The sequence below is a fragment of the Diadema antillarum genome, unplaced genomic scaffold (assembly GCF_040938485.1).
Source record: "Diadema antillarum isolate AM-2024a unplaced genomic scaffold, OU_Dant_1.0 seq00001394_RagTag, whole genome shotgun sequence".
Lineage (NCBI taxonomy): Eukaryota > Metazoa > Echinodermata > Echinoidea > Diadematoida > Diadematidae > Diadema > Diadema antillarum.
The window spans coordinates 434,929-459,354 of NW_027272149.1; the positions used below are offsets into that span (position 1 = coordinate 434,929).

Below are 24,426 nucleotides of genomic sequence, written 5' to 3' on the forward strand. Positions count from 1 at the left end.
TCTGTGAGGGCTAACCTGGCTGTTAGTAGGTCTTGGTTGGAGATTGGAGTGCGGATTAGATGGGGTAGACGTCGGGGGTGTAGAAGACTTGTGTCGGTGAGGGCGTCTTCTGGAACCAGCGATGGGTGTACATTAGCGATTGGGAGGCGCGGATGATGTCGTAGGCGCTGTGTGGGAGAAGATATATGAGAGGAAGGAGAAGAGGGGGGGGGGGGGGGGGAGGGGGGAATGTGATCTTGAGAGAGTGCGTTATTGTTGTCGCTGCTGCTATATGATGGTTTGTTGATGAGAAGAAGCCAGACTGTGTAATAGTGTGTTATGTGTTAATTTCTATAACTTCTCTGATGCGTCGTGTTCTACAGTTTTTGATGGATGTGATGAGTTTGCTATCTTCCCGGTTGATGCGATGTTCCGACTGCTGAGCGTGTTTCATGATGGCTGACATTTCCCATTATCAAAGTCTTGTCTCTAGTGATCTCCCTGTTTCACCTATGTAAACCTTCCCGTATTAGCATGAAATGTGATAGACACCTGGTTGTTTGTATTTAGGGTGCGTGTCTTTGTGTGAGTCCAATGTAAGTATGTGATTTTTGTTAGAAGATGTATGTCGGCCATGGATGTTGGCGGACTTGAGGATGCCTTGTACTTCGTGCGAGGTGGTGCCGAGGTAGGGAAGAGCTACAGTTGGGATGGGCTGTTCCTTGGCTGCTTGCTTGGGATTAGAGGGTGCTTGGGTATTGATTCTGTGCTTGGGGTATTTATTGATAGTGGTGAGTGTGTCTGTGGTATGTTTGAGGTTTTGACGGGGAATGATGTTCTTTGTCGCTGATTTCTTAGCACGTCCGACGAGAGCGGTCGGTTCTGACTGGCGGACTGCTGGATGATGGAATAAGCGCAGGGGCCAGGGGACCGATTTGGTTCGTGAAAAAAAAGAAAAAAAAAAAGAAAAAAAGAGGTAAAATCTGGGAAAAATCACAACGCCCACTTAAATTTGAATTTCCAAAGATTTCGCCCTTACATAAAGATCCCGTCTAAGCACCACTTACATTCCGAAAAATCAATACTTCCCTCACGTACACATCCTCCTGCTATGTCTCCTTCCACAGGCTTGACCATGACACCTCCCCACGGTCCGGCAGCCTCCCCCCCCCCCCCCCCCACACACACACTGAAAAACGTTCCGCGACCCCTGAAGCGGTAGTGAAGATATCTGTCAGTGTGAGTGGGTTTGTGGTAGACCAGGTTTGAGAAAGTGTCAGAATTGTTATTGTTTTTTTTTGTGACGTGAACATGAGGGAAGGGGAGAAAATGATTGTTTTCCGTTCCATTGTAAATGAGATGTTGGCATGTTGTTTTTTGAGGTGTAAGGAAGTCGTCCAATCAGGGTTCGACTGCTTGGTGTGGCCAGATGGTGAATATGTCGTCGCCATACCGGAGCCAGAGTGAAGGTTTGGAAAAAAAAAACGAAAAACGAAGAAGAAGAAGAAAAAAAAAAACAAAAAACATTGAGGGAACGGCAAAACAACGTTAGGCCCAAAAAGAGGCTTTGGCACCCAGACATAGGTGCATGTGGTTGCATCTATTGTGGTTGGATATAGCTGCGGCAGAGTTATCATTCAAAAATTTGTTTTTGCCTCAGACATCTGTGTCACTGGGGTCTAGCAAGCTACATTATTTCTGCACACTACTTTAAAAAAATGGATCTTGAAAGGTCATGCTACTTAGGCTGGAAATGTGGAATCAAGTGCTCAAATTTCCATTCTTCGGGAACTTTGAATGTACACAAGCAGTAATTTTTACACAAACAGGTGTTTGAAACATTATATCCCCACTTGTTGTGTAACCAGATTTTTCACAACTGTTAAAAAATGATAGACAATACTGTGTAAAACTTACACAACTTGGGTTGCGTACGATTTTACTTAACAGTTGTGTGGTTCGTATATTACACAGGGGTTGCGTTGTCCTCGAATATTTTCCACAACTGAACCCAAATAATTAGCAGTATAATATATATATATATATATATATATATATATATATATAATTAAATATGAGTATATGAATATAAGAACGACCCAAGTCCAATTTTTGGCCAAATTTAGTTTGACATGGGAAATTGTAGCTTATGCATGGACTCATCTTGTGTGTAAATTATAAATCCTAATTACCCCCGGAAGTGCCTTAAATGAATGAGTTAAATCTTATATTAATGTAAGAATGAAGGACTTGGGTCATTCTTACATTCGTATAATAGCGCCCTCTCTCATCCTTCTCCCATCTCTATAGCAGAATATCATGTATATGAATCAAAGAACGACCCAAGTCCATATGAATCAAAGAACGACCCAAGTCCACCACACAAAATGGCCTCTCCACAATTAATGTAAATGTTAATTGTCATAATAATGTATGTTCTAATTTGCATATACAATGTTGCCTTCCCATCACAGTTAAATAGAATATTATTGGACAAACAAAAAAGATATGAAGTTTTTTTTTTTAGTTTACTCGAAATTATCTTCCATGGACTTGGGTCGTTCTTATATTCATATACTCATATATATATATATATATATATATATATATATATATACATATTAACCCTCTACTCTCCCGCCCCAGCTCACCGCCCTGGGCTGGGGCTACCAGCGGCAGGGGATGGCTGGGCTCGCGCCCGGTCTGTAAGACGCGAGGGGATTTGGTTAGTGCACTCGTATAAATAGACACACCTGCCACATCATCAGCAATTCGTTAGGTTAATTTACGGACAAAAATTAAGAAAACTTAACATCAAATTCATAAAGTTAATTGCCTTTTATTTAAGGCGAAAATCTCCTCTTGTTCAATCAATTTCTATAAATGATAACTCGACACTGGCGATTCAAACACTATTACATAATTTAACTGGGCATGCGCATTACAATCTCATCTCGTTTATTGTACTTGCATACAGCTTCAGGTGCAAGTGCAAAAGGGGGGGTTAATTGGGAGGGGAAATTGTCCGTGGATACCTGCAGTCATTTACGGAAGTCCTTCCTTCGCTCAGTCCTTTTCGCTAGCGCTACATGTAATTCTGATGATGGCTGCCTTCGTCGCCTTCGACCCGTACCGCTTCCGTCGCACCGGCGGCTCGCCGCAGCATCTCCCTGACGGCTGGTATGCGGCTGCGTCGATCTGGCTGTCTGGGCTTCGCTTCACCTGCTCCTCGGCCTCATCGGGATATTAGTGGGCATCAGGGGTAGGGGTTGTGCACAATTCACAATCACTTTTTACACGGCAACTCGTCGGACAGTGGCACGGACAGGCGTTCCCATTCGAGTCAGAGTCCGATTTTTCTGCTAATTATATTGTCATTCGAAATTGCAAGCCGTTCCCCAAGTCAGAAATTAAAGTTCGGCCCACGGCACTATATATTGATAAATAATCTGGCAGAGATCAATCATTGTTCAGGATGACACCCCACTACAAAAAATTCAGTCCACTGGTGTGTTGCCAAACTCGGTCTTTCCCCAAAAACCTTCAGAAGGAAATTATGCTAACGGGCTGCATCTTCAAATCTGCTGCTCTGAGGACTTCATCTTTGCTAAACTTCAAATATCTGACAGAGTTCTCTCCCGAACCGGCCAAAAGTTCTTGCAAAATTTGCTCGCAGAAGTCTCTCTAAAATGTGTGCAGAAATCTGGGCGGAATTTCCCCAAAAGTGGGGTGCCGAAAGTTCCGTCCACCAAAATCTGTGCAAAAATCTGCTAAATTCTCTCCCTACAATGCATGCCCTTTTAAACTAACCCTTAAATCCCTCCTACAATTCCATTATCCAATCATTTTCATTAATTTCCCACGCCTGAATTATTGACAACCCTCTTTCGACCAATCCACTTACCTGTCCCCAACTTGACCCTCTCCTCTCACCTGCGTAACCTACCTGCGTTTCCAACCCAACCTGACACTCTCCCTTCCTCCTAAAAACAAAACTTAGCTTCGTACGAGCCCTTTAACTTACTCCTCCAGTAGGATTCCCGATTTAACTCGCACTACCACAACATTCTCGTTAAACACCTCAACTCCTCTACAAACATAAATACTCCTAACATCCTGCCGGTCCTATCTATATCTTTATCCCTTTACAAATCACCTGATGTCTATCAAATCTCCTTCTTCTTTATTCCCTTTGTCTGATTCCCTACAATGTCCTACCATGCCCTAAGCCCGCTGTCTGAACCTTATTCCATTCCCTTTTATTCCCTTTATTCATTCACCCTGTGCTGTGCCCTATCTTCTTCCTGACCCTCTAAATTCTTATTATTCCCTTTATAATGCCCATCCTATTCGGAAGCCCCCTATTTTCAGCTCGTTACGTATATCTATATATTATATATATATATATATATATATATATATATATATATATATATATAATTTATGCAAACATGTGTGTCATGTAAATTGTGAGTATGATTATGATTATGATTATGATTACTCTTTATCTGTTTTGCTTCTTTTCCTCCTTAAAGGATCAGCACCTTCACCCCAGTTGCTTACACAGGGACAAGTACAGCAATGCAAAGAAGAGCTGAAGGAGCATTACCGTAATTCAAGGAGCACGGTCACAGTAGACCCATTCGACTTCATGAATCATGTTGACTTTGAAGAGATATACACAAATGTGATTCTAATCGACCAACGTGGAGAACGCCAAACCCATATAAAGTACGAGGATCTCTTGACCAATGACGAAACAGGTCATCTTTCAAAGCGCCTCCTGATCCAGGGTGAGGGAGGTGTCGGTAAAACAACACTTTGCTCCAAGATCGCCTGGGACTGGAGTCAAGGAAGAATTCTCAAGGATCTGGACATGGTGATCGTAGTTCCTCTTCGAGATGTGAAGGGCGATACAAGTATCGGCGGCATTGTAAAGAATTATCTCAATGATTCAAATGAGGCAACAACAAACCAGATAGATAATTACATCTCCAAACACCAAGATAATTGTCTCCTTGTATTTGATGGTTTCGACGAGTTTAACGGGAAACGTAATGATGATGATGAGAGCAGCAGTGAGGTCATTCGCATTCTCAGAGTAGAGCAATACAAGTCATGCAAGGTAATCGTGACCACAAGGCCATCGAGTAGACACGAATTCACAATGTCAAAACATCTTGCCCATGCTTACACGTTTATTGCAGTCGAAGGATTCAACGAGGAGAATTTAACAACGTACATCAGGAGGTTTTTTCGGGTTGGCCAGAAGGACGCTTTTGCAGAAAGCTTGATCAGTTTCATGCACGAAAATGATATCATCCAGTCGAATATTGCCCCCTTTCCAATTTATTGTGCAATGCTTTGCCTTATGTGGAAAGACTTTAATGAAGAGAAACGAAAAGAAATGACAAAAATTCAAACTTTCTCTGGAATTTTTCAAGAAATGTTCGCTTTTCTAAAAGACCACTACGCATCAAAAGTGTGTGAACGTTTATATGATCAAGAGACCGCTGATCAGTTGAAGGAGGCTGGTAATGCGATTCAAGATATAGGTGAGATAGCGCTGAACGGTTTGCTTGACAGAAAGCTTTCGTTTCCTGAAGAACACTTCAGAGAGTGTCATGAAGCCATGGAAAAATGTTGTAAAGTCGGGGTTTTGACAATGGAAAAAAATGTCATACCAAGGAACCACCGGCGCGATTTCAGCGGCTGCGTTACATCCCTGGTTATGACAACGGTCTCTTTTCCTCACAAATTGTTCCAAGAATATGTCGCAGGGTTATATATTGCAAACATATACGTCAATGATCGGGTCAAGTACGACCTAATAAGACCAAAACTTATCTACGGATGTTCGGAATTGCGCTACCTGCTCTTTTTTGCCTCAGCTCTAGAGGAAGAACTAAGTCTCGATATTATTGACGGCGTCCTAAATCGGTTTAATGACTTTGATGCGCTTTCTAGTGTTTCGCCTGGAGATGATCCTGATTTCGACGGACCTTCTGCAGGTTATGAAGACTACCATTATCATACGTCGGATTTTTGCGCTGATGTTGTGTTTGAATGTCACACTGCGGTGGCCGCCAGAGCAGTGGGAGAACGGTTGGAACACTTCAAACTATCATCGAAAAAATCAGAACATACAAATGCAGGGGTTGTGCTTTTGGCTCATTATAACCAAGTGGTGAGTGACACATCTTGCATCTCTGAAACATCTTAGATAGACTTTGTAAAATGCTAATGTTTGTTATTTTCTGTTTGTATGCTGCTCTTCCTCTTTGGCTGAAATGTCTAACATACCTTGCTATGATTATTATCTATGGAGCGTCATCACGCAAGCCATTACAAGAGTTTACTTGAAAGTTGCCCAACAATCTTTTTTTTTTTGTTAACCCCTAACCGAAATTCCATTTTAGAGTTGAATACCTAACTGTAAATTTGACCCAAGTCCAAACGGGCTATCGTCTTCGGAGACTCCTTACGAAGTCGTGGAAAGATAGATAATCAGTTAACTCTTAATGTGCCATGGAAATTGTAACATCACTCTACTGCTGAACTTCCTTCATCGGTTTATAATAGCCGATGAATGTTAGTTCCGTACTTGAATTCAAACCTACCATTTACCTTCATTGCGCTGTGACACAGTTGTCATGAAGCAGCATCATCCGACATTTCTTTCTTTCCTTTTTTGTGATCTCCAACACTGATTTACTCCAAGAACTAAACAGCGGGATCTAAGTTTGAAGTTTTCAAAATCTGCATGCTACCAAATAGTTTGATGTTACTTCACACCCCCCCCCCCCTCTCTCTCTCTCTCTCTCTCTCTCTCTCATCTAAAGTTCTACGTAATAATAGTTTTGAAGGATTTACTTGAGTTTGAACATTTTCCTCTTCAACTGCGACTCGGGGGAAAATAACATGTTTCTATGATAACAGGTACGAATAAAACGATAAGCAAATATACTTTTAATTCTGTTACTCACTGATCGATGAATGTTTTGAAACCTCTAAAATATTAGGTTTCGAGCTTCCTAAACAGTTGAAATCAAAATCAAACAAGAAAACCCGTTGGCTAATTTGATATTGACTGTCTACGAATTACTGATTGAATTCTGTTCTACTTTATCGAGACTGATGTGCTGTTGGAATTGTGTATGCATCATCGCTTGGCGATAAACGATACTGCTTCGATTTTTGTCATTATGAAATGATGAATAATTATTAATCATTTTGCGGGGTTGAGTAAACAATTTCTATAATACACCAATCGACTGTCGATGGTTCTTTTTTCTTTGTTTTGTGTTTTTTTGTTTTGTTTTGGGGGCCAAAAGAAAAAAAATATATATATATATTCTTGACGTTCGCAACGATTCTGGTCGCGAATTCAAGAATACGTATAGTTAGAGACATTTGCTGTTCCCATAGCCAAGGTTATTTACACGCTATTTATAGCCGGAAAGCTACAAGAACTAAAACATCCTCCAAAATACGGCAGGACAATGACAAATTTTAGGGATACGGAGATACGTTCAATGCGTGAAAACTAGTTTTCTTCAAAATGTATAGGAAAAAGAAGAAAGAACATAATAACATAGAGGGCAGGCCGAAAGAGGTACAGAATTGAAGACCAATTGAAAAGAACCCCCCCCCCCCACACACACACAAAAAAATGCAACGGTGGACTCAAGCACAACAACAAAAACTAGTACATAGAAATCAACATATTTTGACTGCTTTTCACGTACACATCGTCAAATACTAATACAGAGAATCAGGCTCTATAATGTAATTTCATATCCGTGGAGTAAAACAAATAAAGCCAGTTTGCGCCAAAATCACAGAGAATACAAGGTAGGTTTATTTCCAGTCACTTTCGTAAGTTTCAGAAAAAAAAAATATCGGTTTTGGGTCAAAACTAGTATTTGTACTATTTGCATGTCGTCGCTGAAAACAACAGCTCTGTTCGCGCTTTGCGAACGCCGCCTACAATTTTGAAACTGAACTAAACAAAATAATGTTCATCTTTTACGCTCTGTCTTTTGTCTGAAATTCCGAAATACTAGATTTCTACTATGAATTTCATTTCGCTTCGGACTAGGAGAAGATGATCATGCCAAAACAAACTAGGAACTACGTGTGGTACCAAGCGGCATAGCTTACATGTCTACTTTCCGTTCATTGTACACGTGCATAGACAAGAACAAAAGCGTCTTCTTCTTTTGTATGCTATAGCGTGGGGACGATTAGTGAAGTTCACCAAAACAAAAGGATGAAAGACTTGACCGACGAATGAAAGCTTACCGTCTTGGGCGTTTATCAACTTTCCCCTGTTTAAACGACTTTCGAAAGCCCTTTCGATAGCCCTTCGATAGCCCTTTCCATAGCCCTTTCGAAAGCCCTTTCCATAGCCCTTTCGAAAGTCCTGTCCACTCCCTGTACTACTAATTTGCCGCTTGTTTATCAACTTTCCCCAATTTAAATGGCTTTCGATAGCCCTTTCGATAGCCCTTTCAAGCCCTTTCGAGAGCCCTTTCCAAAGCCCTGACTGCCTATACTATTAATGTGCCGCTTGTTTTCTAAGAAGGGACGGCGAAAAGCAATTACCATCATGAAGGCATATCTTCCTTTGAGGGTGACGAGTCATGATATAATGCCACATGAATCAACTGTCTTCCTATCTGTGAGGCAGCTCCAGTTTAGCACATACTTCAAATATTTCTGAGTGGCGGCGTGAGACATGGGATCAAAGGGAATGAGACTGTTGTTACTCTATTTCTCAAACCTTGTTGGTGAGAGAAACACCTCCTTGTTCCAAGCATATGCGTGCATTACACAGAGCTGTATGTATACATCTGTGTACACGTACTCGTGGGCACTTTACGTGGCGCGCGTCTTTTCAGAAACCGGAAACGCATGGTTGCCTATAACCGCAGTAGGACGACCTAAAGAGCTTTCAAAACAGATTTGCGTTTATCAACTTCGAAAGGCTTTTACAAACAGGTTTCTAAGAACCTGTTTAGGGAACCTGTTTGGATCGTCACAAATTGGGGGTTTTGAAAAGGCTTTCCTAAAGGGCTTTCAAAACAGCTTTGCGTTTATCAACTCGTGAAAATTCCTTGAAAGCTGTTTGGATAACCTGTTTCTGCCGACAAAGGAGAGTTGATAAACGCACCCTTTCGTGAAAGGCTTTCCTAAAGGGCTTTCAAAACAGCTTTGCGTTTATCAACTCGTGAAAATTCCTAAAAAGCTGTTTGGATAATCTGTTTCTGCCGAGAAAAGGAGTTGATAAACACAGCCTTGGAGGGACAAAATCAAAGCAGCTTCCCGCCGGACATCATCCAAGCGGAACAATACAACTGGAACCGCATAGACGATACACGCAGATTCAATAGCATACACACACGTGGTTTACCCATGAGACTTGCTCTATAGACATCTCGCAGAGGTTGCGCTCGCTGCCGATTTTCACGACTCGAAAAAAATACATGTAGCCGAAAAATCACGTATTTACTCAAATGTATTTTCCAATATAAGCATACTCATATTTTTGATGGAAACGACGGCTATGCTAGTCAGCTACCTGTACATATCATTATCAGTTTCTTGGTGTAACAAATTATTTTTCCAGAAGAACTGAAATGATCAATGTTTTTCGCGTTCTTCTTTGCCGATGATCGGCGACCATGGCATGTCAGGACTAAGGTCGCCGTTCGGCGACCATGGCACGTTAAGAGTTAAGTGACGGTTTTACATTTTAACTTTCGTATTAAACAACATTCCATAACTGAAAAAAACCCTACAAACATTAGGAAATCATTTAATGATTTATATTTTTTCTAAGTGTTCTGTAATGGACTTGGGTCGTTTTTATATTCACGTATATAATTCCTCGTAGTGTGCTCAATGTCATCATTATTGTGTAACTAACAGGAAAATGGAAAAAAAAATATTTCTTACATTTCATGTGATACATTGTATTTGAAAAGATACTCCAGAATTCCTATACCTGTTCTCACGAGGTTTATCATAAAGTAGAAATCGCCTATCTACACCTACAGTCGAAACAGGCGCAAGACGTTATGCTGTGTATTCTCTACAACTAGCAACTGGAATTCAGAGTAGCAGTATGTGTTTATGAAATCTTGCCTTATAGTTCCCTCATTTCTGACTCAAATCACGTATGGAAAATCGTTCCTGCCCCTTTAACACTTATTTCTGTATCACACATAATGAGTATAGCATTGAATGTATAATGTCTTAATTGCTCTAGCCCCCTCCCCTACACGCACAACAACAGTACACAACTGTATCATCATTCTAAGCATTACGTACCTTAACTAATTAATAGTGTTTAGGCCCTACTCTCTCGCCCAATGTTTTTTTTTTTTTATTAGAGATCGTTATCAATAGACGGTGTCAACTGCGGAAGTACTATGTCACGTGACTTGGCGGCGGGAATGTGTTTGGGCCACGTACTTGGCAAAGTAGTAATAACTAACTCACAATTCCACCCGAACTTCTACAAGATCATCAGAGAAAAGGCCTCGAGCTGTCAGGTGAGATCTTTTACACGATAGTTTCATATAGTCTCAGTCACTAAAAACACAGATCCTCACGGATCTACACAACGATCCTCGGGTCATGCCGGAGATGATCAGGGAGTTCCTGGATAGTTTTGCCCGGATGGAGGGTCGACGACACGTCGTCGACACGGGTGAGGCCGGACGAGCACGGCATCTACACGGTATCAACACGGCACTTATACAGACCTTCACGGGCCATGCAGGACACATTTGGCAAATACACGGTCCATGCCGGCAGAGCACGGAGCATCAGGACGTCTATACAACTCAACACGGCAGTTGCATTGACCAACAAAACAGCTACACGTATCACGCCGGGGATAAAAAGAAAAAAGCAAGCTAATCTTGGATTTTAATTTAGTTTTCCTCACCTATACGGACCATGTACATCCGTGTTCATCCCCGTAATACCTTGTTCTAAAGTGGTGGTCCGTGCTGTGTGGCTGCCTTGTAGGTCCGTGTTCCTTCTTTAATGATTCATGACGGTCCTTGATGTGAAGAAAAAAATATCACGGACTACCAATGATACGGCGCTTACACGATCGGTCCAGGAAGCCACACGGACATTCACTTCAACTACATGGCAGTCACACGGATCATGCTGATAGACTAATCTGCAAACACCCAGTTCACGGATGATACCGGATGTTCTCTACCTCCAAAAGCAGCAGTGTTGGCATCCCGGACCTACATGCACCTGCAAGAACCGCTTAGGATGCCTATCAGGTCTACATGGATCTCCCCCCGGATCCGTGTAGGTCCTTATGGGTTCGTGTAGGTCTGGGTAGGTCGTGCCGTGTTGGCAGAGCAATCCAGGATGGTCCGTGTAGCTGACGTGTATTTACCGCGAAGGTCCATGTGGCTGCCCAGAACGAACATGTAGGCGCAGCGAGCATCCTTGGCGATCCGTGACGTTTTTTTTTTTTTTTTTTTTTTTCACATCAAGGACCGTCTTGAATCATCAAGGCAGCTACACGGCAGACACACAGCAACTACACGGACCATTTTAAGAGATGAATTCAGATCTACACAGTATGTAGGCCTTGGTGACAAGAAAGGGGAGAAGATTGATGTAAATGCAAATTCAGCTTCATTTTTATGCGAGAATCTCATCTGCCGGCATGGTACATGTGGCTACGTTGTTGGTCCTTCTAGCTACCGTGTTGGTCAGTGTAGGTGCCTTGATGGTCCGTGTAGACACAGGCATGGACCGTGTAGTTTCCGGGTGCGACCGGCATGGTCCGTGGAAGTTCGTGTAAGCGCCGTGTGGATGGCATGTAGATGATGTGCTGGTCCGGCCCCATTTTCGTAGCTGCCGTGTTGAGTCCGGGTGTACAGTCATCAACGCTCGTTTAAGCTATATCCGGGGTACGATTATTCCTGAGCTCCCCGGATCATCGCCGTGTATATTCATGAGGATCCGTGTTTATAAATTATGTGACTGGGGCTTTAGAGCGTGTTGGTATGTGTTGTGAATTATGTCGTAAAGTGCCTGTAAAAGGGTGAAAAGTGACGAACATGTGGTGTGTGTGTGTGTGTGTGTGTGTGTGTGTGCGGGACGTCCGGATTGGACTAAGTTTTATACTAAGTTCTTATTATGGTTTTTTATGATTTTGAACGCATTGTTATATCAATCCGTTTATTTCTTAAGTTTTTTCGTTTATTTTTCTTGTCTTTCTTCATGAAATATTTTGCGCAATAATGTTAACAACTTTGACTTCTATTGCGGTTTTATCCATTATGTATTGAATGCATGCATGAATGAATGTGTGTATTTTGGATTTGTGATGCAAAGCTCCTATAATCCGAAGGTTCGCCATTCAAAGTATCCGGTATTCCGGGGTTTTGTTAATCCGATTATGAAATAAGGTTCGTTACTGTAAAGCTTCGTTCTTCCGAAGATTCGATTAATGCCAACTTTCAAAATAGTAGCATCATCTTTTATAAAGTTATAAGGCACACCTAACCCCACTATTCTAACAAACTGTGTTCGAGAAAAACTGCTAAATCACAATTTTCTGTCGGTTTTATGATTCCAAACTTCAAATTAATGTAGAAGAAGACTTGCTCCTTCAGAAAATACCTGTTTATTATGAAAAACACAAGGTTGGTTGGGTTGACCCATTTCACTTATTTTCAGTCCTCACATAAATTAGTGAGTGCGACTTTTTGTTGGTTTTTTATACACGGTCACAAATTGTACATTTTTCTTCTTCTGTAGAATGCATTGTCAAAATATCCACCAAATTTGGAAAGGTATTATCACTTGGGTGACAGAATACCCTTATACATTTGTAAATTATGGAATCTTTAGAAGTCTTCTAATCTCAACCCTAACGTAGTCATAAGTGACAAACAGATGTATGTGACTTTTGACAGATAGGCCTGTATAATATTGTGACATAAAAATTATTTTGTATGACATATTGCATAACAATGACAGGCATCACTACCGAACAAACAATAGTTACAATGCAAAGTCAGAAAACAATGTTTCCTTGAATTAACAAACAAACAAACAAACAAAAAACGACACCCAACCTAAGCACTGAACGCAATGTGTAACTTCTCTCGTACTGCAAAAGTTTGGGAGTACGAAGAAGATTAGATTTTGATTTTTGTCAAATCTGAGTAAGAGAATGGGAAATGCTTATTACAAGCTCAGCGTTTTACCTTCCCCTCTATTTCCAACATTTTCAATTTTCAACAATGCGTATGCAGGTAATCACTGCTTATTACGTACACAGTGTATTTATTCGTCCTTCAAGTAAACTTGTTGTGTTTATGATTGCTACATTTGAGTGCATGTATTATGTGTATAATGTATGTGTATATCTTTTTCTTTCTTCAACCTATGTTTTGTACACTGATATTCTTCGTTAAAAATGAAAATGAGATAAAAGAATTGAAATGAAATGAAGTTAAATTATTAAAATACAATGTAAGTAGACGTTTCATCTTAGAATAAACGCGCGTAGTACTATTACTCTAAAACTTTGCGTGCAATCATTAGTTTGCTAGTTCTTGCAATAGTTTCTTGATATGCTTTGTGTTTACATGTTTTTTTTTTTTTTTTGCTATACAGATTCAAGATCTGAGTGTGAGTTTTAACAACTGGGATGACGGTTCTCATCATCAATCCTCAATAGCGGGTGACTTGGCCCAGTGGGTATTCACCATGCACAGTCTTTCAGAGTTCAGTTTGAAATGTCCCTACATGGACAATGATTTCTTTTCCAGAGCCGTCGCCTCAGCATCATCTTGTCAGGTATGTCACATTGCACAATGTATGGTTTACATTTGGAAACAAATATGCACGTGCGTCTCAAGCTGTCTTAATGTGCATGTGTGTGTGTGTCTACTTAGTTACTTGGCATGCCAACTTTTTTGAACTAAGTATACTATTATTTTCACTGACAAATTCAAGAAACGAAAAAAATACAAGAGAGAAAAAAAGATAAATACCTGCAGTAGTGCTACACTCTAGATATTTGATTTGCAGCAGTATTACTTACACTACAACACATTAATGAAGGCTTCAGGAAAATGGAGCAGTCTGCTCAAGATTTGTGAAATGTTAATGTTTCGGTGGCACCGTCACTGGATGAAAGATAGAATTCTGCTTTGTCGGACTAATATATACTAAGTGTTTCAAAAAAACATTTCCCACTTTTGATCATTGATAGTTCAACAACAATTCATCCGTCAAAACTGTCATTGATATGAGTAATAGATGAATAGTGTACAATTTTGTTGAAGGTAATTTGAATGTGAAAACATAAATCAGTATCATTAAATCGAAGATTGATTTTGAAGTAAGGTTTCAGATTTTGGTCATTTGTTAACCCTCTGTACAAAAATTGCACTTTGCACAGGAACCAATGATGTGTATGTGAGTGTATGCTGACAATGGCCCTTAACAATGGACATGCCTGAACCACCTGTTGACTAGGCGTCAGTGTCGCACTCCCAGGCACATGAATGCTTAATCAATAATTCATGTGGATAGCCCCGGGCACTGCTAGTCTGAATTCATGCACGGTAAACGGTAAAATGTATGCGGATGGAAAAGGTAAGCACATGTTTCCATGTGCTTACAAACACCTTATTTCATTCCAGCTGGCAATCATTTTGAAATTTTGCTTCACATATCACTAAATTTGGGACATAAATAAGCATAAATTATTTAAGGTTCATCATTTTAATACAACTGTCTACTAATTAAATAGTCAGACAAATTTTTCGCTTTTTAAATAAAAAAGATCATTTTTGGTAAAGAGTTCAGCAGCATTTATCATTGGGGCGATTTGTTTCACAGTAGATTAATTTAAGGCTCCATATACACAAGTGTATACTCTAGTTGATTTTCTTTGCTTCCTGTCACCATGTTTACGATAGAACAGAAGGTAATCATTGTAATTTCTTTTTTTAGAAGTAGGGAGAGCACTGTCACGACGCAACGACAGTATCGGCAGGCGTTTGACTTTACACAAATACTTCCAGAGGGTGACTAAAGACTAGTTGTGATAGTGGAATTTCTCATAAATAAGTAATGAAGCATTCAAACCCTGGCCATTGTTCAGGACCATTGTCAGGGTGTTAACCACACACTTCCATACACACCCATTGATCCCTTTGCAAAGTGAAATTTTGTACAGAGGGTGGAAAATAGAGCAAAATCTGGAACCTAACTGAAATTAATCATGAATTTCATGAAACTGGATTTATGCTTTCATATTTTAACCACATCAAACTAAATTGTACACTATTCAGCTATCACTCATATCAATGACAATGTTATCTGATATATAGTTTTTGAATTATTAAGAATCCAAAGTGGGAAATGGTTTTTTGAAACATCTAGAAGATAAGATATGAACATGATTCAATGTGTGGCAAAATCAAATAAGCTCTTTTCTTATTTTGTTCAGAAGTCAGAGAGAACATTACAACTACCCATAGCTTGAGTCAGTAAAATGTCGAAGGAATAAATGTACTTTGCATTAAGGGAAAAAAATATGTGGTATGAAATGGAAGATACGAATAAAACAATTCTTTGTCAAGTTTGTACCATTGCTGTTATATGTGACCGTGCATTACAAAACGAACAAAAAGTCGCACACACTGATTTTGCGTGAGGACTGAAAGTAGGTGAAATGGGTCAACCTAGACGGTCCTGACTTTCTCAAATTTTCTGAAAGGGCAAGTCTTCTTTTACATTATGCTAAAATTTGGTGTCATAAAACGGGCGGGAAAGTGTGTTTTTTAGCAGTTTATCTCGAACGTTTTTTGGCAGAATAGTGTAAATAGGTTGTCTTTAGAGTCCCTTTTTCATTTCTGAAAAAACCTTGTCCACACTCTTCACTTTCAACTCTAATCACTTTTGAAATGATGGTGCTACTGCTTTGAAAGTTGGCAGTAATTATGGACAGAATGTGATAATGAGGCATGCTTAAAATCTGATAATCCCTTCAATGTTGTTACTCGGGTGGTTAACTTCCTGTTTTTTGTCCCATTAACCACACAACCAGCACGGTTTCGTAAAGTTTAAACGCTTGAGTAGACACTGTACTTCAGAGCCTCTTTTCTCAGTTAGATAGGTTTAGAGAGTCCATTTGAATTGAGTTATACACCATTTTAAAGTTTCAAGTCTGCTCTTTCAGAATATGGTCTTAACTAAAAATTCATGTCTGGCGACTGTTTGTTTGTTTTGTGGTGCAGGGTCATATATATATATATATATATATATATATATATATATTATTATTATTATTATTATATTAACAATTGACACGGAAGGTTGATTGTCCACGTTCCTCGTATAAAGATATGACTTTAGTAATACAATGTAACAGGGGACCGATAAAGGTGTGATTTTGTCTTTTAAACTCCTGATCGTTGAGACGTATTTTAACATAATTCATTAAGTATAACTAATGATTAATTTCTTGTGACTTACGATTGACTTCAACATAAGTCGATAAGGACTATTTCTGCAGCGAGTCTTTACTGACTATATCAGAAATCATAAATCTATACCGATATTAAATGCGCGTCATTGATTGTATGTAACTTATTGACTTCTCTAAAAAAAAGAAGAAAAAAAAACAACAACTGATATATATATTTGCGAATCACACAAACGAACAATCCCAGTGTAATTCTCATACGTTTTTACCAATTCGTATAGACATGATGTCTTTTACAGGTAATGGCGGACCAGGGCTCGGGGCACGAGATCATTGTGTACGACAAGTTGCTGTATGTAACAATATCGATCTGTTGTGACGGTGATTTATATAATAGAGGTTGCAGTATGTACCAATGTCGCAAGAAGAACATAATTGTATCAGTCATATTCTCGCAAACTTCTTGTGATGATCTTCACTCCATTTTTACCATTCAGATTTTGTTGGATTTAATTGCAGTTCACAGGAAGTTTACCAATGCGTTCTTCTATTAGAGACGTATGAATCGTCCTCCCCAGCCCGAAGCATGACGTGTAATGCTAGTGTTTACGTGTATTTGACTTTGCAATTCTCGCACATTTAACCTACAATACGTACACAAATAAATGATTGCGGCATTAATGTTTAGGTTCAGCAGTCACGTTAGCAATACACGTCGTGATAGTGAATCAGCTGCAAGAAACAGATCATAACTAGAAGATTAAAATTGAACTAATATAAGAGAAAACTACCAGTTAACCAGACGAACGTCTGTGACAAGACACAAGCCAGAATGTGAAATCATGCAGCTGTCCTTCTTCGTTAAAGTGCTTAGTAAATACGTTTACATAAGGGGACTCTGCTTAACTATTTGGCTCAACTGTATACAAATGATAAAGAAGAGTTATCAATTTGAGGAGTTGTAAAAAAAGTTGTAATTGATTCGGCGGGATATTGTAAGTGATTTGCATCATAGGTCTCTTGATAAATGGGCTTATATTCGATTAAGAAGTTATTTTTGGTTAATGGAATTATAGTTGATTTAACAGACTTATAACAACATTGCTAAGGGAACTTTAAAAAAGCTTTGTTAAAACTTGGCCCGGATGCAAATAAAGTCCACATTATCATAATATTACCAGGATACCTTGTTCCAGTTTGCGTATAGTTTATGAGGCCATGGCGGCCGGAACCGTGAGGGCCGTGGGGGCTTGTGCCCGCACACATTTTTAACCTGGAAGTACGCAAGTGGCACTAAATAAAAATAGATAGAGATTTGAAGTGTGAGCGTGGTAAGGTTATGTTTTCCCACTGAAGACTTTTTTTTTCTCCTTCTTCTTTTTTTTTTTTTTTTTTCTTGTCAGCTCATGGAACTCGGAAGTGGGCCACTTTTGAAAACGCTCCGCCGGCCCTGCATGCATTCAGTACTTTCTTGATTAATCGAAGTTTACATGATACTTTGATTTGTTTCTTTTGTTTTCTTTATTGTTTTTGTTTTCCTACACAGATTCAAAATCTGGGTGTGTCTTTTGACAGGTGGGAGGACGATTCTCAACATCAATCCTCCATGAGGGATAACTTTGGCAAATGGGTATTCACCATGCCCCTTCTTACAAACTTCAGGTTGAAATGCCCCTACCTGGACGAGTTTTTCTTCTCTAGAGCCGTCTCTTCAGCATCATCTTGTCAGGTGCGTAACCTTGTAGACCCTGCTATGTATGATTTACTTTTGGCCGCTAGTCTAAGCGTTTTAGTATGTCTGTGTAATTACTTGATTAGTGAGCCTGCCGAATATCTTGATTATAGACTTTATTTCGGCTTTGACAAAATACATTAATGTAAGAATGGTAAACATAAGGATATCAGCCTGTCGTACGCCACAATGTTGTCTCTAAAGGTTTCAAAAGGGCTAGGGAGAGTGCGTCTTGCTTCCATCATAAGCAGTGTAGCTCGATCAAAAAACAAACAAAGAAACAAACCAAAAAAAAAGAAAAAAAAAACACACACATACACTATTGTTTGACAGGAAACGGAGGGCAATTCCAGTCTTGATCTCAGTTCCGAGGTGGAGACCAGAATGAGAGGAAGAACTGAGACTTTGCCGAGTCGTGATCCTCGAATTCAAAAAAGTCCCCGGTGAAATCATGGTCCCGAAGCAGCCGAAGGTAAGCAGACGCGACCCGCTGCTGCTGATGCGGTTGCGGCCTGAGTACCGGTTATAGTTGCACAAACACTGGCTGGTCAAATCAGCTGCGTGGTAGTGACCATACGATGATGATGACGAACATTCAATGAGAAGAAACAACGTTCGAAGCGACGTGACCAAGATAACTCTGGGAATCAGTGTGCATGTCAGTTATACCTCAGCCATGGAGTGTCGCCGGAGACATTATGTTTTCGGGTTGTTCGTCCTTCCATCCGTTCGTCTTTTCGTCCATTATCAATAAATTGTGTGGACAGCATTGCTTCATAAGTGTTTGAGGTATCCATATGAAAACTTGGTGTATGAATGTATGACTACACGAAGTTCTGGCTATTCACTTTTTGTTTGGCTATGATAATCCCGCTAGACCGACACACACGAGTCATACAGCCCACGAGTTCGAAAATGAAAATAGGTTCATGAATCATACAGCTTACGAGTTATACAGCTAATAATTATGTTCGACACAAGGCAAATAAAGCCCATGACTTCGACACTAGGTAAAAACAGTCCACGAGTTCGTCAGATACGACAAGTGGATTAATGTGTCGGTCTCGTGGACTTTGTTAGCTATAGTGTCAAACTATAAATGGGCTGCATAACTCGTGTGCTGTATAACTCATGGGCTGTATGACTTGTGAGCTGTATGACTCGTGGGTGGCAGTCTCGTTACGTGCACCCGATAAATCTGCATGCATAGGAAAATCCATTAAAGGAGACCTCCGGATGATTTTCATATTTTTACATTTGAACCACTATAAATTAGTTATGCTGAAGACAGAGTTTCAGTATTTGTGATAATTGGGATGAAAAATAAGAATATTTCCGAAATTTATAACAAATTGCAATGAACAATGATGATGACATGGCAGGTTCCCAATTAGAATGCATAACTTGGGGCTCTTGGAAGCAGAACAAAAGAAGAAGGCATGCATAAATTATAAACAGGTGAACTCGCAAGCAAGCGGTATTGTAATGGAATATTACACTGCTACATTTCTGGAATATGTGAACATCCTATGTTATCATCCTTTTTCAGTGTAATTCGTTTAAGGTTTTTCAAAGTATTGTTTCTCTGCTCTAGAACCACAATAAATTCCACAAATATATACATGGAGCTGTTGATTTATGTGCTACTGTCACGATGTGAAATTATGAAAATCGCCTGGAATGTCCCTGTAATACCTATTCACCGCCGCATAGGTCGCCGTAAGTGAGACAGTCCTGACGTCATTAAATCAGCGGTAGTAACCTTAAAAAAAAGCACTTAGATGAGTGTTCGAAATTAGGGTTGTCATTTTCATTCTTTTATTATTCACGCCGTTATACGCCTAGAAAAATACGTATGGTTTAAGACTTCACTAGAGTTATTATACTATTACATGACCCGGTATACCATCACAAAACTACCACCACCCCCCCCCCCCCCAAAAAAAAAAAAAAAAAAAAAAATGACGACGGACATGGACTGGTTCACAAAGAGTAGATTCAAACCGTTGATCATAATGTTTGACTCAGTACACATGAATCTATCATCTCTCTATCTATCTGTCCATCTATCTGTCCATCTATCTAAATAATGGAAGAAAACTTCGCACCATATAAAGTGTTACTAGAAAAGAGGCATTGAAAATTAAGATCTATCTTAGCGCTTAATCTTTCTTATCGGTGATCTTTGCAAAGAATTGGACAATAAACCTTTGATTTAAAACTCGATTTAGCAGCCACTATGCAAAGATTATCAATTTAGCTGGAATTTACCACATTCCATCAGCACCTTGTCGTGAATGTACATCCTGGTAGACATGTGGTGTATTGTATGGTTGCTTAAACAGCGCGTATGCGGGCTGTCGAGATTAGTGTAGAACATTCTATTTGGTTTAGCTACAATACATGCATATGGAAAGGAAATAGCTCATCCAATCTGGAAAGTTCTAGTAAGTGCCTGCAAATTTCGCTGAGTGATGCAATACTGTTGCAATGCATACACTGAACCCGTAGCCCAGTGCGATTGGTAGTTATTTTTAGGAAGTCGGGGTTTTGGAAGGCAGTTGGAAGAATGATAAAGTATGTAGCTCCAGGCAAAAGCAATTTTTTAAAAAAAGAAAGAAGAGACATTCAAGGAGGGGTGAATGGACCTTTACGCCACAGCAATTCTGAGGAAGGTAGAGTTAGAACAGGTCTGCCGCTCTGGAGAGGTATGTCACTTCTGGCTCTCAAGTAACTTATCATATTCGGTCCTGTGTTACTTGTCTGACCTGCTATATTTTTGGAGATAAGGCCTGGGAGGCAAAGTGCCTGCGGAGAATTGATTCGCCTACATTGGTGACTGATTCCATTCTCAAGTCAATGAGAGACGGGCTGGATTCTTAGCTGGATATGATTTGCTGGATTATCCTTCACGCATCGACTGGACTCGACACAACGTCTGGACTTTACACATGTCGGTGTGGATTTATTCTTTGAATTTGTACCTAGGATTACCTTAACCTTGAATGTGAAAATTGATTTTATACATCAGAGGGATCATTCATCGTGGCATCAACGATCATTCATCTGTGTATCGAATGTTATCTGATGACAACTCCGAAGGATTACATAGACCTTGCCATTTGCATTTGACTGTGACACCTGTCAGTGATTCACTGTACAATTATTTCAATAATTATTGATAATTGTTCTTAATTGTGTACTGTAATGACAAATCTTTCGGGTCTGTAGTGGTAATATAACCGTTAATTAAACCGCCTTAACATCAATATATTTGTTCCTTTGTGCGGTCATTCTCAGTGTGATTTTGGTCGTAACACCATCCTAATACACGTAGTGACTAATCCAAACATCCAATAGAGTAATATCATCCATTCAAAAGCTATTAGAGATGAAAGCGAAAGGGTAGTAATTTTTATAGACATAAAAAGGGGGTCTTTCCTGTCATGCCTAATCTCACAGTTGATTTTTTTTTCCGCTTGATTGAGGAAAACTTAAGAATTACATAGAATAAATATGTTTTTTTTTTCTGAAAGCATAAAAAAGCCGAGTATTGACTAAGTTTTTCTTCCAGTCGACTCACATAGAATCTGGTTATACGACCCATTGTTGGTTTTATGATACACAGTAATAGGCGTCAATTTTCGGCTTCTCTTTAAGGTTCCAGTGTAAATTTTTCTATCGATACAACCGCTTTACATTGATTAATTCGAGTGTATGTGATATAGAAAGGATGGTATGCATAAACATCTGTAAATATGACTAGCTTATATCCATGGAAAGATTCTTTGACAACGGACCGCTCTGCTTTGTTATAACTTATAGAACATTTTTTTGTCTGCATCCAAATGATTCTCTGTACAAGGAACGTCTTGATGTTTCTCCATTACTTGTTTTATTCCACAAGGCACTTTTGTTGTTTCACTTTGGTTGTAAGAAAATGCGATAATTGCAATCATACATTGTATACTGGGTATTGTTGAATGTTTCCTATTTGCAACGCCAGACATGCTTGTATCACTATATTAGCATTAATCTTGGCTTGAGATTGACATCAAAATAATAAATTGAGTATATGAATATAAGAACGACCCAAGTCCATTGAAGACCATTTCGAGTAAACTAAAAAAAAACTTCATATCTTTTTTTATTTGTCCAATAATATTCTATTTAACTGTGATGGGAAGGCAACTATACAAATTAGAACATATATTATTATGACAATTAACATTTACATTAATTGTGGAGAGGCCATTTTGTGTGGTGGACTTGGGTCGTTCTTTGTATCATATGGACTTGGGTCGTTCTTTGATTCATATACGTGAAATTCTGCTATAGAGATGAGAGAAGGTTGAGAGAGGGCGCTATTATATGAATGTAAGAATGACCCAAGTCCTTCATTCTTACATTAATAAAACATTTAACTCATTCATTTCAGGCACTTCCGGGGGTAATTCGGATTTATCATTTATACACAAGATGAGTTCATGCATAAGCTACAATTTCCCATGTCAAACTGAATTTGGCCAAAAATTGGACTTGAGTCGTTCTTATATTCAGGTCTTCAATTATTCTGTAATACTTTTTTAAGCGACTTTATATAGAGTAATTTATATTATTAGCCATTTTCTAGTCACAGACAGAAAATGTGCATCACTGAACATGCGTTACGAGGTGATCTCTCAAAATGTTGTCATTTCATATGTTAAGTAGAAATCCAATCTAAAAGAGAAATATAATCAATATCTTCAGAAGAAAAAGAAGAATATTCCCTACATAATTATACAAAGATGACAAAAATCAGATAAGAAAGTACGAAGATATGACATAATGTAATATAGCATTTTGTTGAAAACTTTTTTGTTATCAGTCCTTATTAATAATATATATTATTCAAATAAGCAAGTTTAAGATGTCTTATACCGTCAAAATTTTACATTTATGTTATAATATTATAATTATATGAAATTCAGAAAGGAAATGTTTATTTTAGCTAATACAAGTAAAAGCATGTTCACATACCAAGATGTATCAGGGTCAACAGTTGCTTTGTTATTTCGGGTGTTTTTCTTTTTAAGTTTTATATCTATCCAGGTGAAATATGAGATTTGAGTCATTTCTGTTTATGAAATAAATGAAGAATTGTGAGAACGTAACACCGTCACCTTGCTGATTTGAATATTTGCTGATTTGAAGGACTGATCGAAGAAATCTTTTTCAAAAATAGTGAAATTACAGAATGTCATATCTTCCTAATTCTTTTTATCCGATTTGTATCATTTTTGAATCGTTACGTTCTAGTTCTTTAAAACGTATTTGTTTTTGTGGCGGATTTCCTTGTAAAGAATTACTTTACTATTGGAATGTCGATGCAAACACATAGAAAAGTCCCGTATACCCAATACCCGTTGCAATGATTATAGTGTCACTTTCCGATAAGCCCTTGCTGAAATGACTACTGCGCGCCACATTGATAGTAGTAATACTCAAAAGCCCGTGGCTATTTGTGACCGTGCACCTCAAAACGAACACAAAGTTGCACACATTGATTTTGCGTGAGGACTGAAAATAAGTGAAATGGGTCAACCTAGCCGAACTTGACTTTTTCATTTTTTTTGAAAGAGCGGGTCTTCTTTTACATTACGCTAAAATTTAGTATCATAAAATGGGCAGGAAAGTGTGTTTTCTTAGCAGTTTATCTCGAACATTTTTGGTAGAATAGTGTGATTATGTGTGTCTTTAGAATCCCTTTTTCATTTCTGAAAAACCTTGTCCACACTCTTCGCTTTCAACTCTAATAACTTTTAAAAGGACAATGCTACTGCTTTGAAAGTTGGCATTAATTATGGACAGAATGTGTTAATGAGGCATGTTTAATTTCAGTTTAATCTGATAATCTCTTCATTGTTGTTACTCTGGTGGTTTACTTCCTGTTTTTTGTCCCATTCATCGCACAGCCAGCACGGTTTGGTAAAGATTAAGCGCTTGAATAGACACTGTACTTCAGAGCCTCTTTTCTCAGTTCACACTTTTCTTTCCAATATTTAGATAGGTTAGGAGAGTCTATTTGATTTGAGTTATACATCATTTTAAAGCTTAAAGTGTGCTCTTCCAGAATATGGTCTTAACTAAAAATTCATGTCTGGCGACTTTTTGTTTGTTTTGAGGTGCAGGGTCACATTTGGTGCACTTACATAAGATTGGGCGATATCTGTGTCTA

At 39.0% G+C, this 24,426-nt stretch overlaps 1 protein-coding gene across 2 annotated transcripts in view; it reads left to right on the plus strand.

Moving 5' to 3' along the window:
• Positions 1 to 24,426, plus strand: part of LOC139708988 (uncharacterized) — a 141,890-nt gene that overhangs the window by 50,023 nt on the left and 67,441 nt on the right. For both annotated transcript variants that reach the window (XM_071620957.1, XM_071620958.1), the window contains exons 4-7: positions 4,515 to 6,166; positions 10,377 to 10,538; positions 13,651 to 13,833; positions 18,021 to 18,203. In XM_071620957.1, coding sequence (XP_071477058.1) covers positions 4,515 to 6,166; positions 10,377 to 10,538; positions 13,651 to 13,833; positions 18,021 to 18,203 — 2,180 coding nt within the window. The remainder of the gene's footprint in view (positions 1 to 4,514; positions 6,167 to 10,376; positions 10,539 to 13,650; positions 13,834 to 18,020; positions 18,204 to 24,426) is intronic.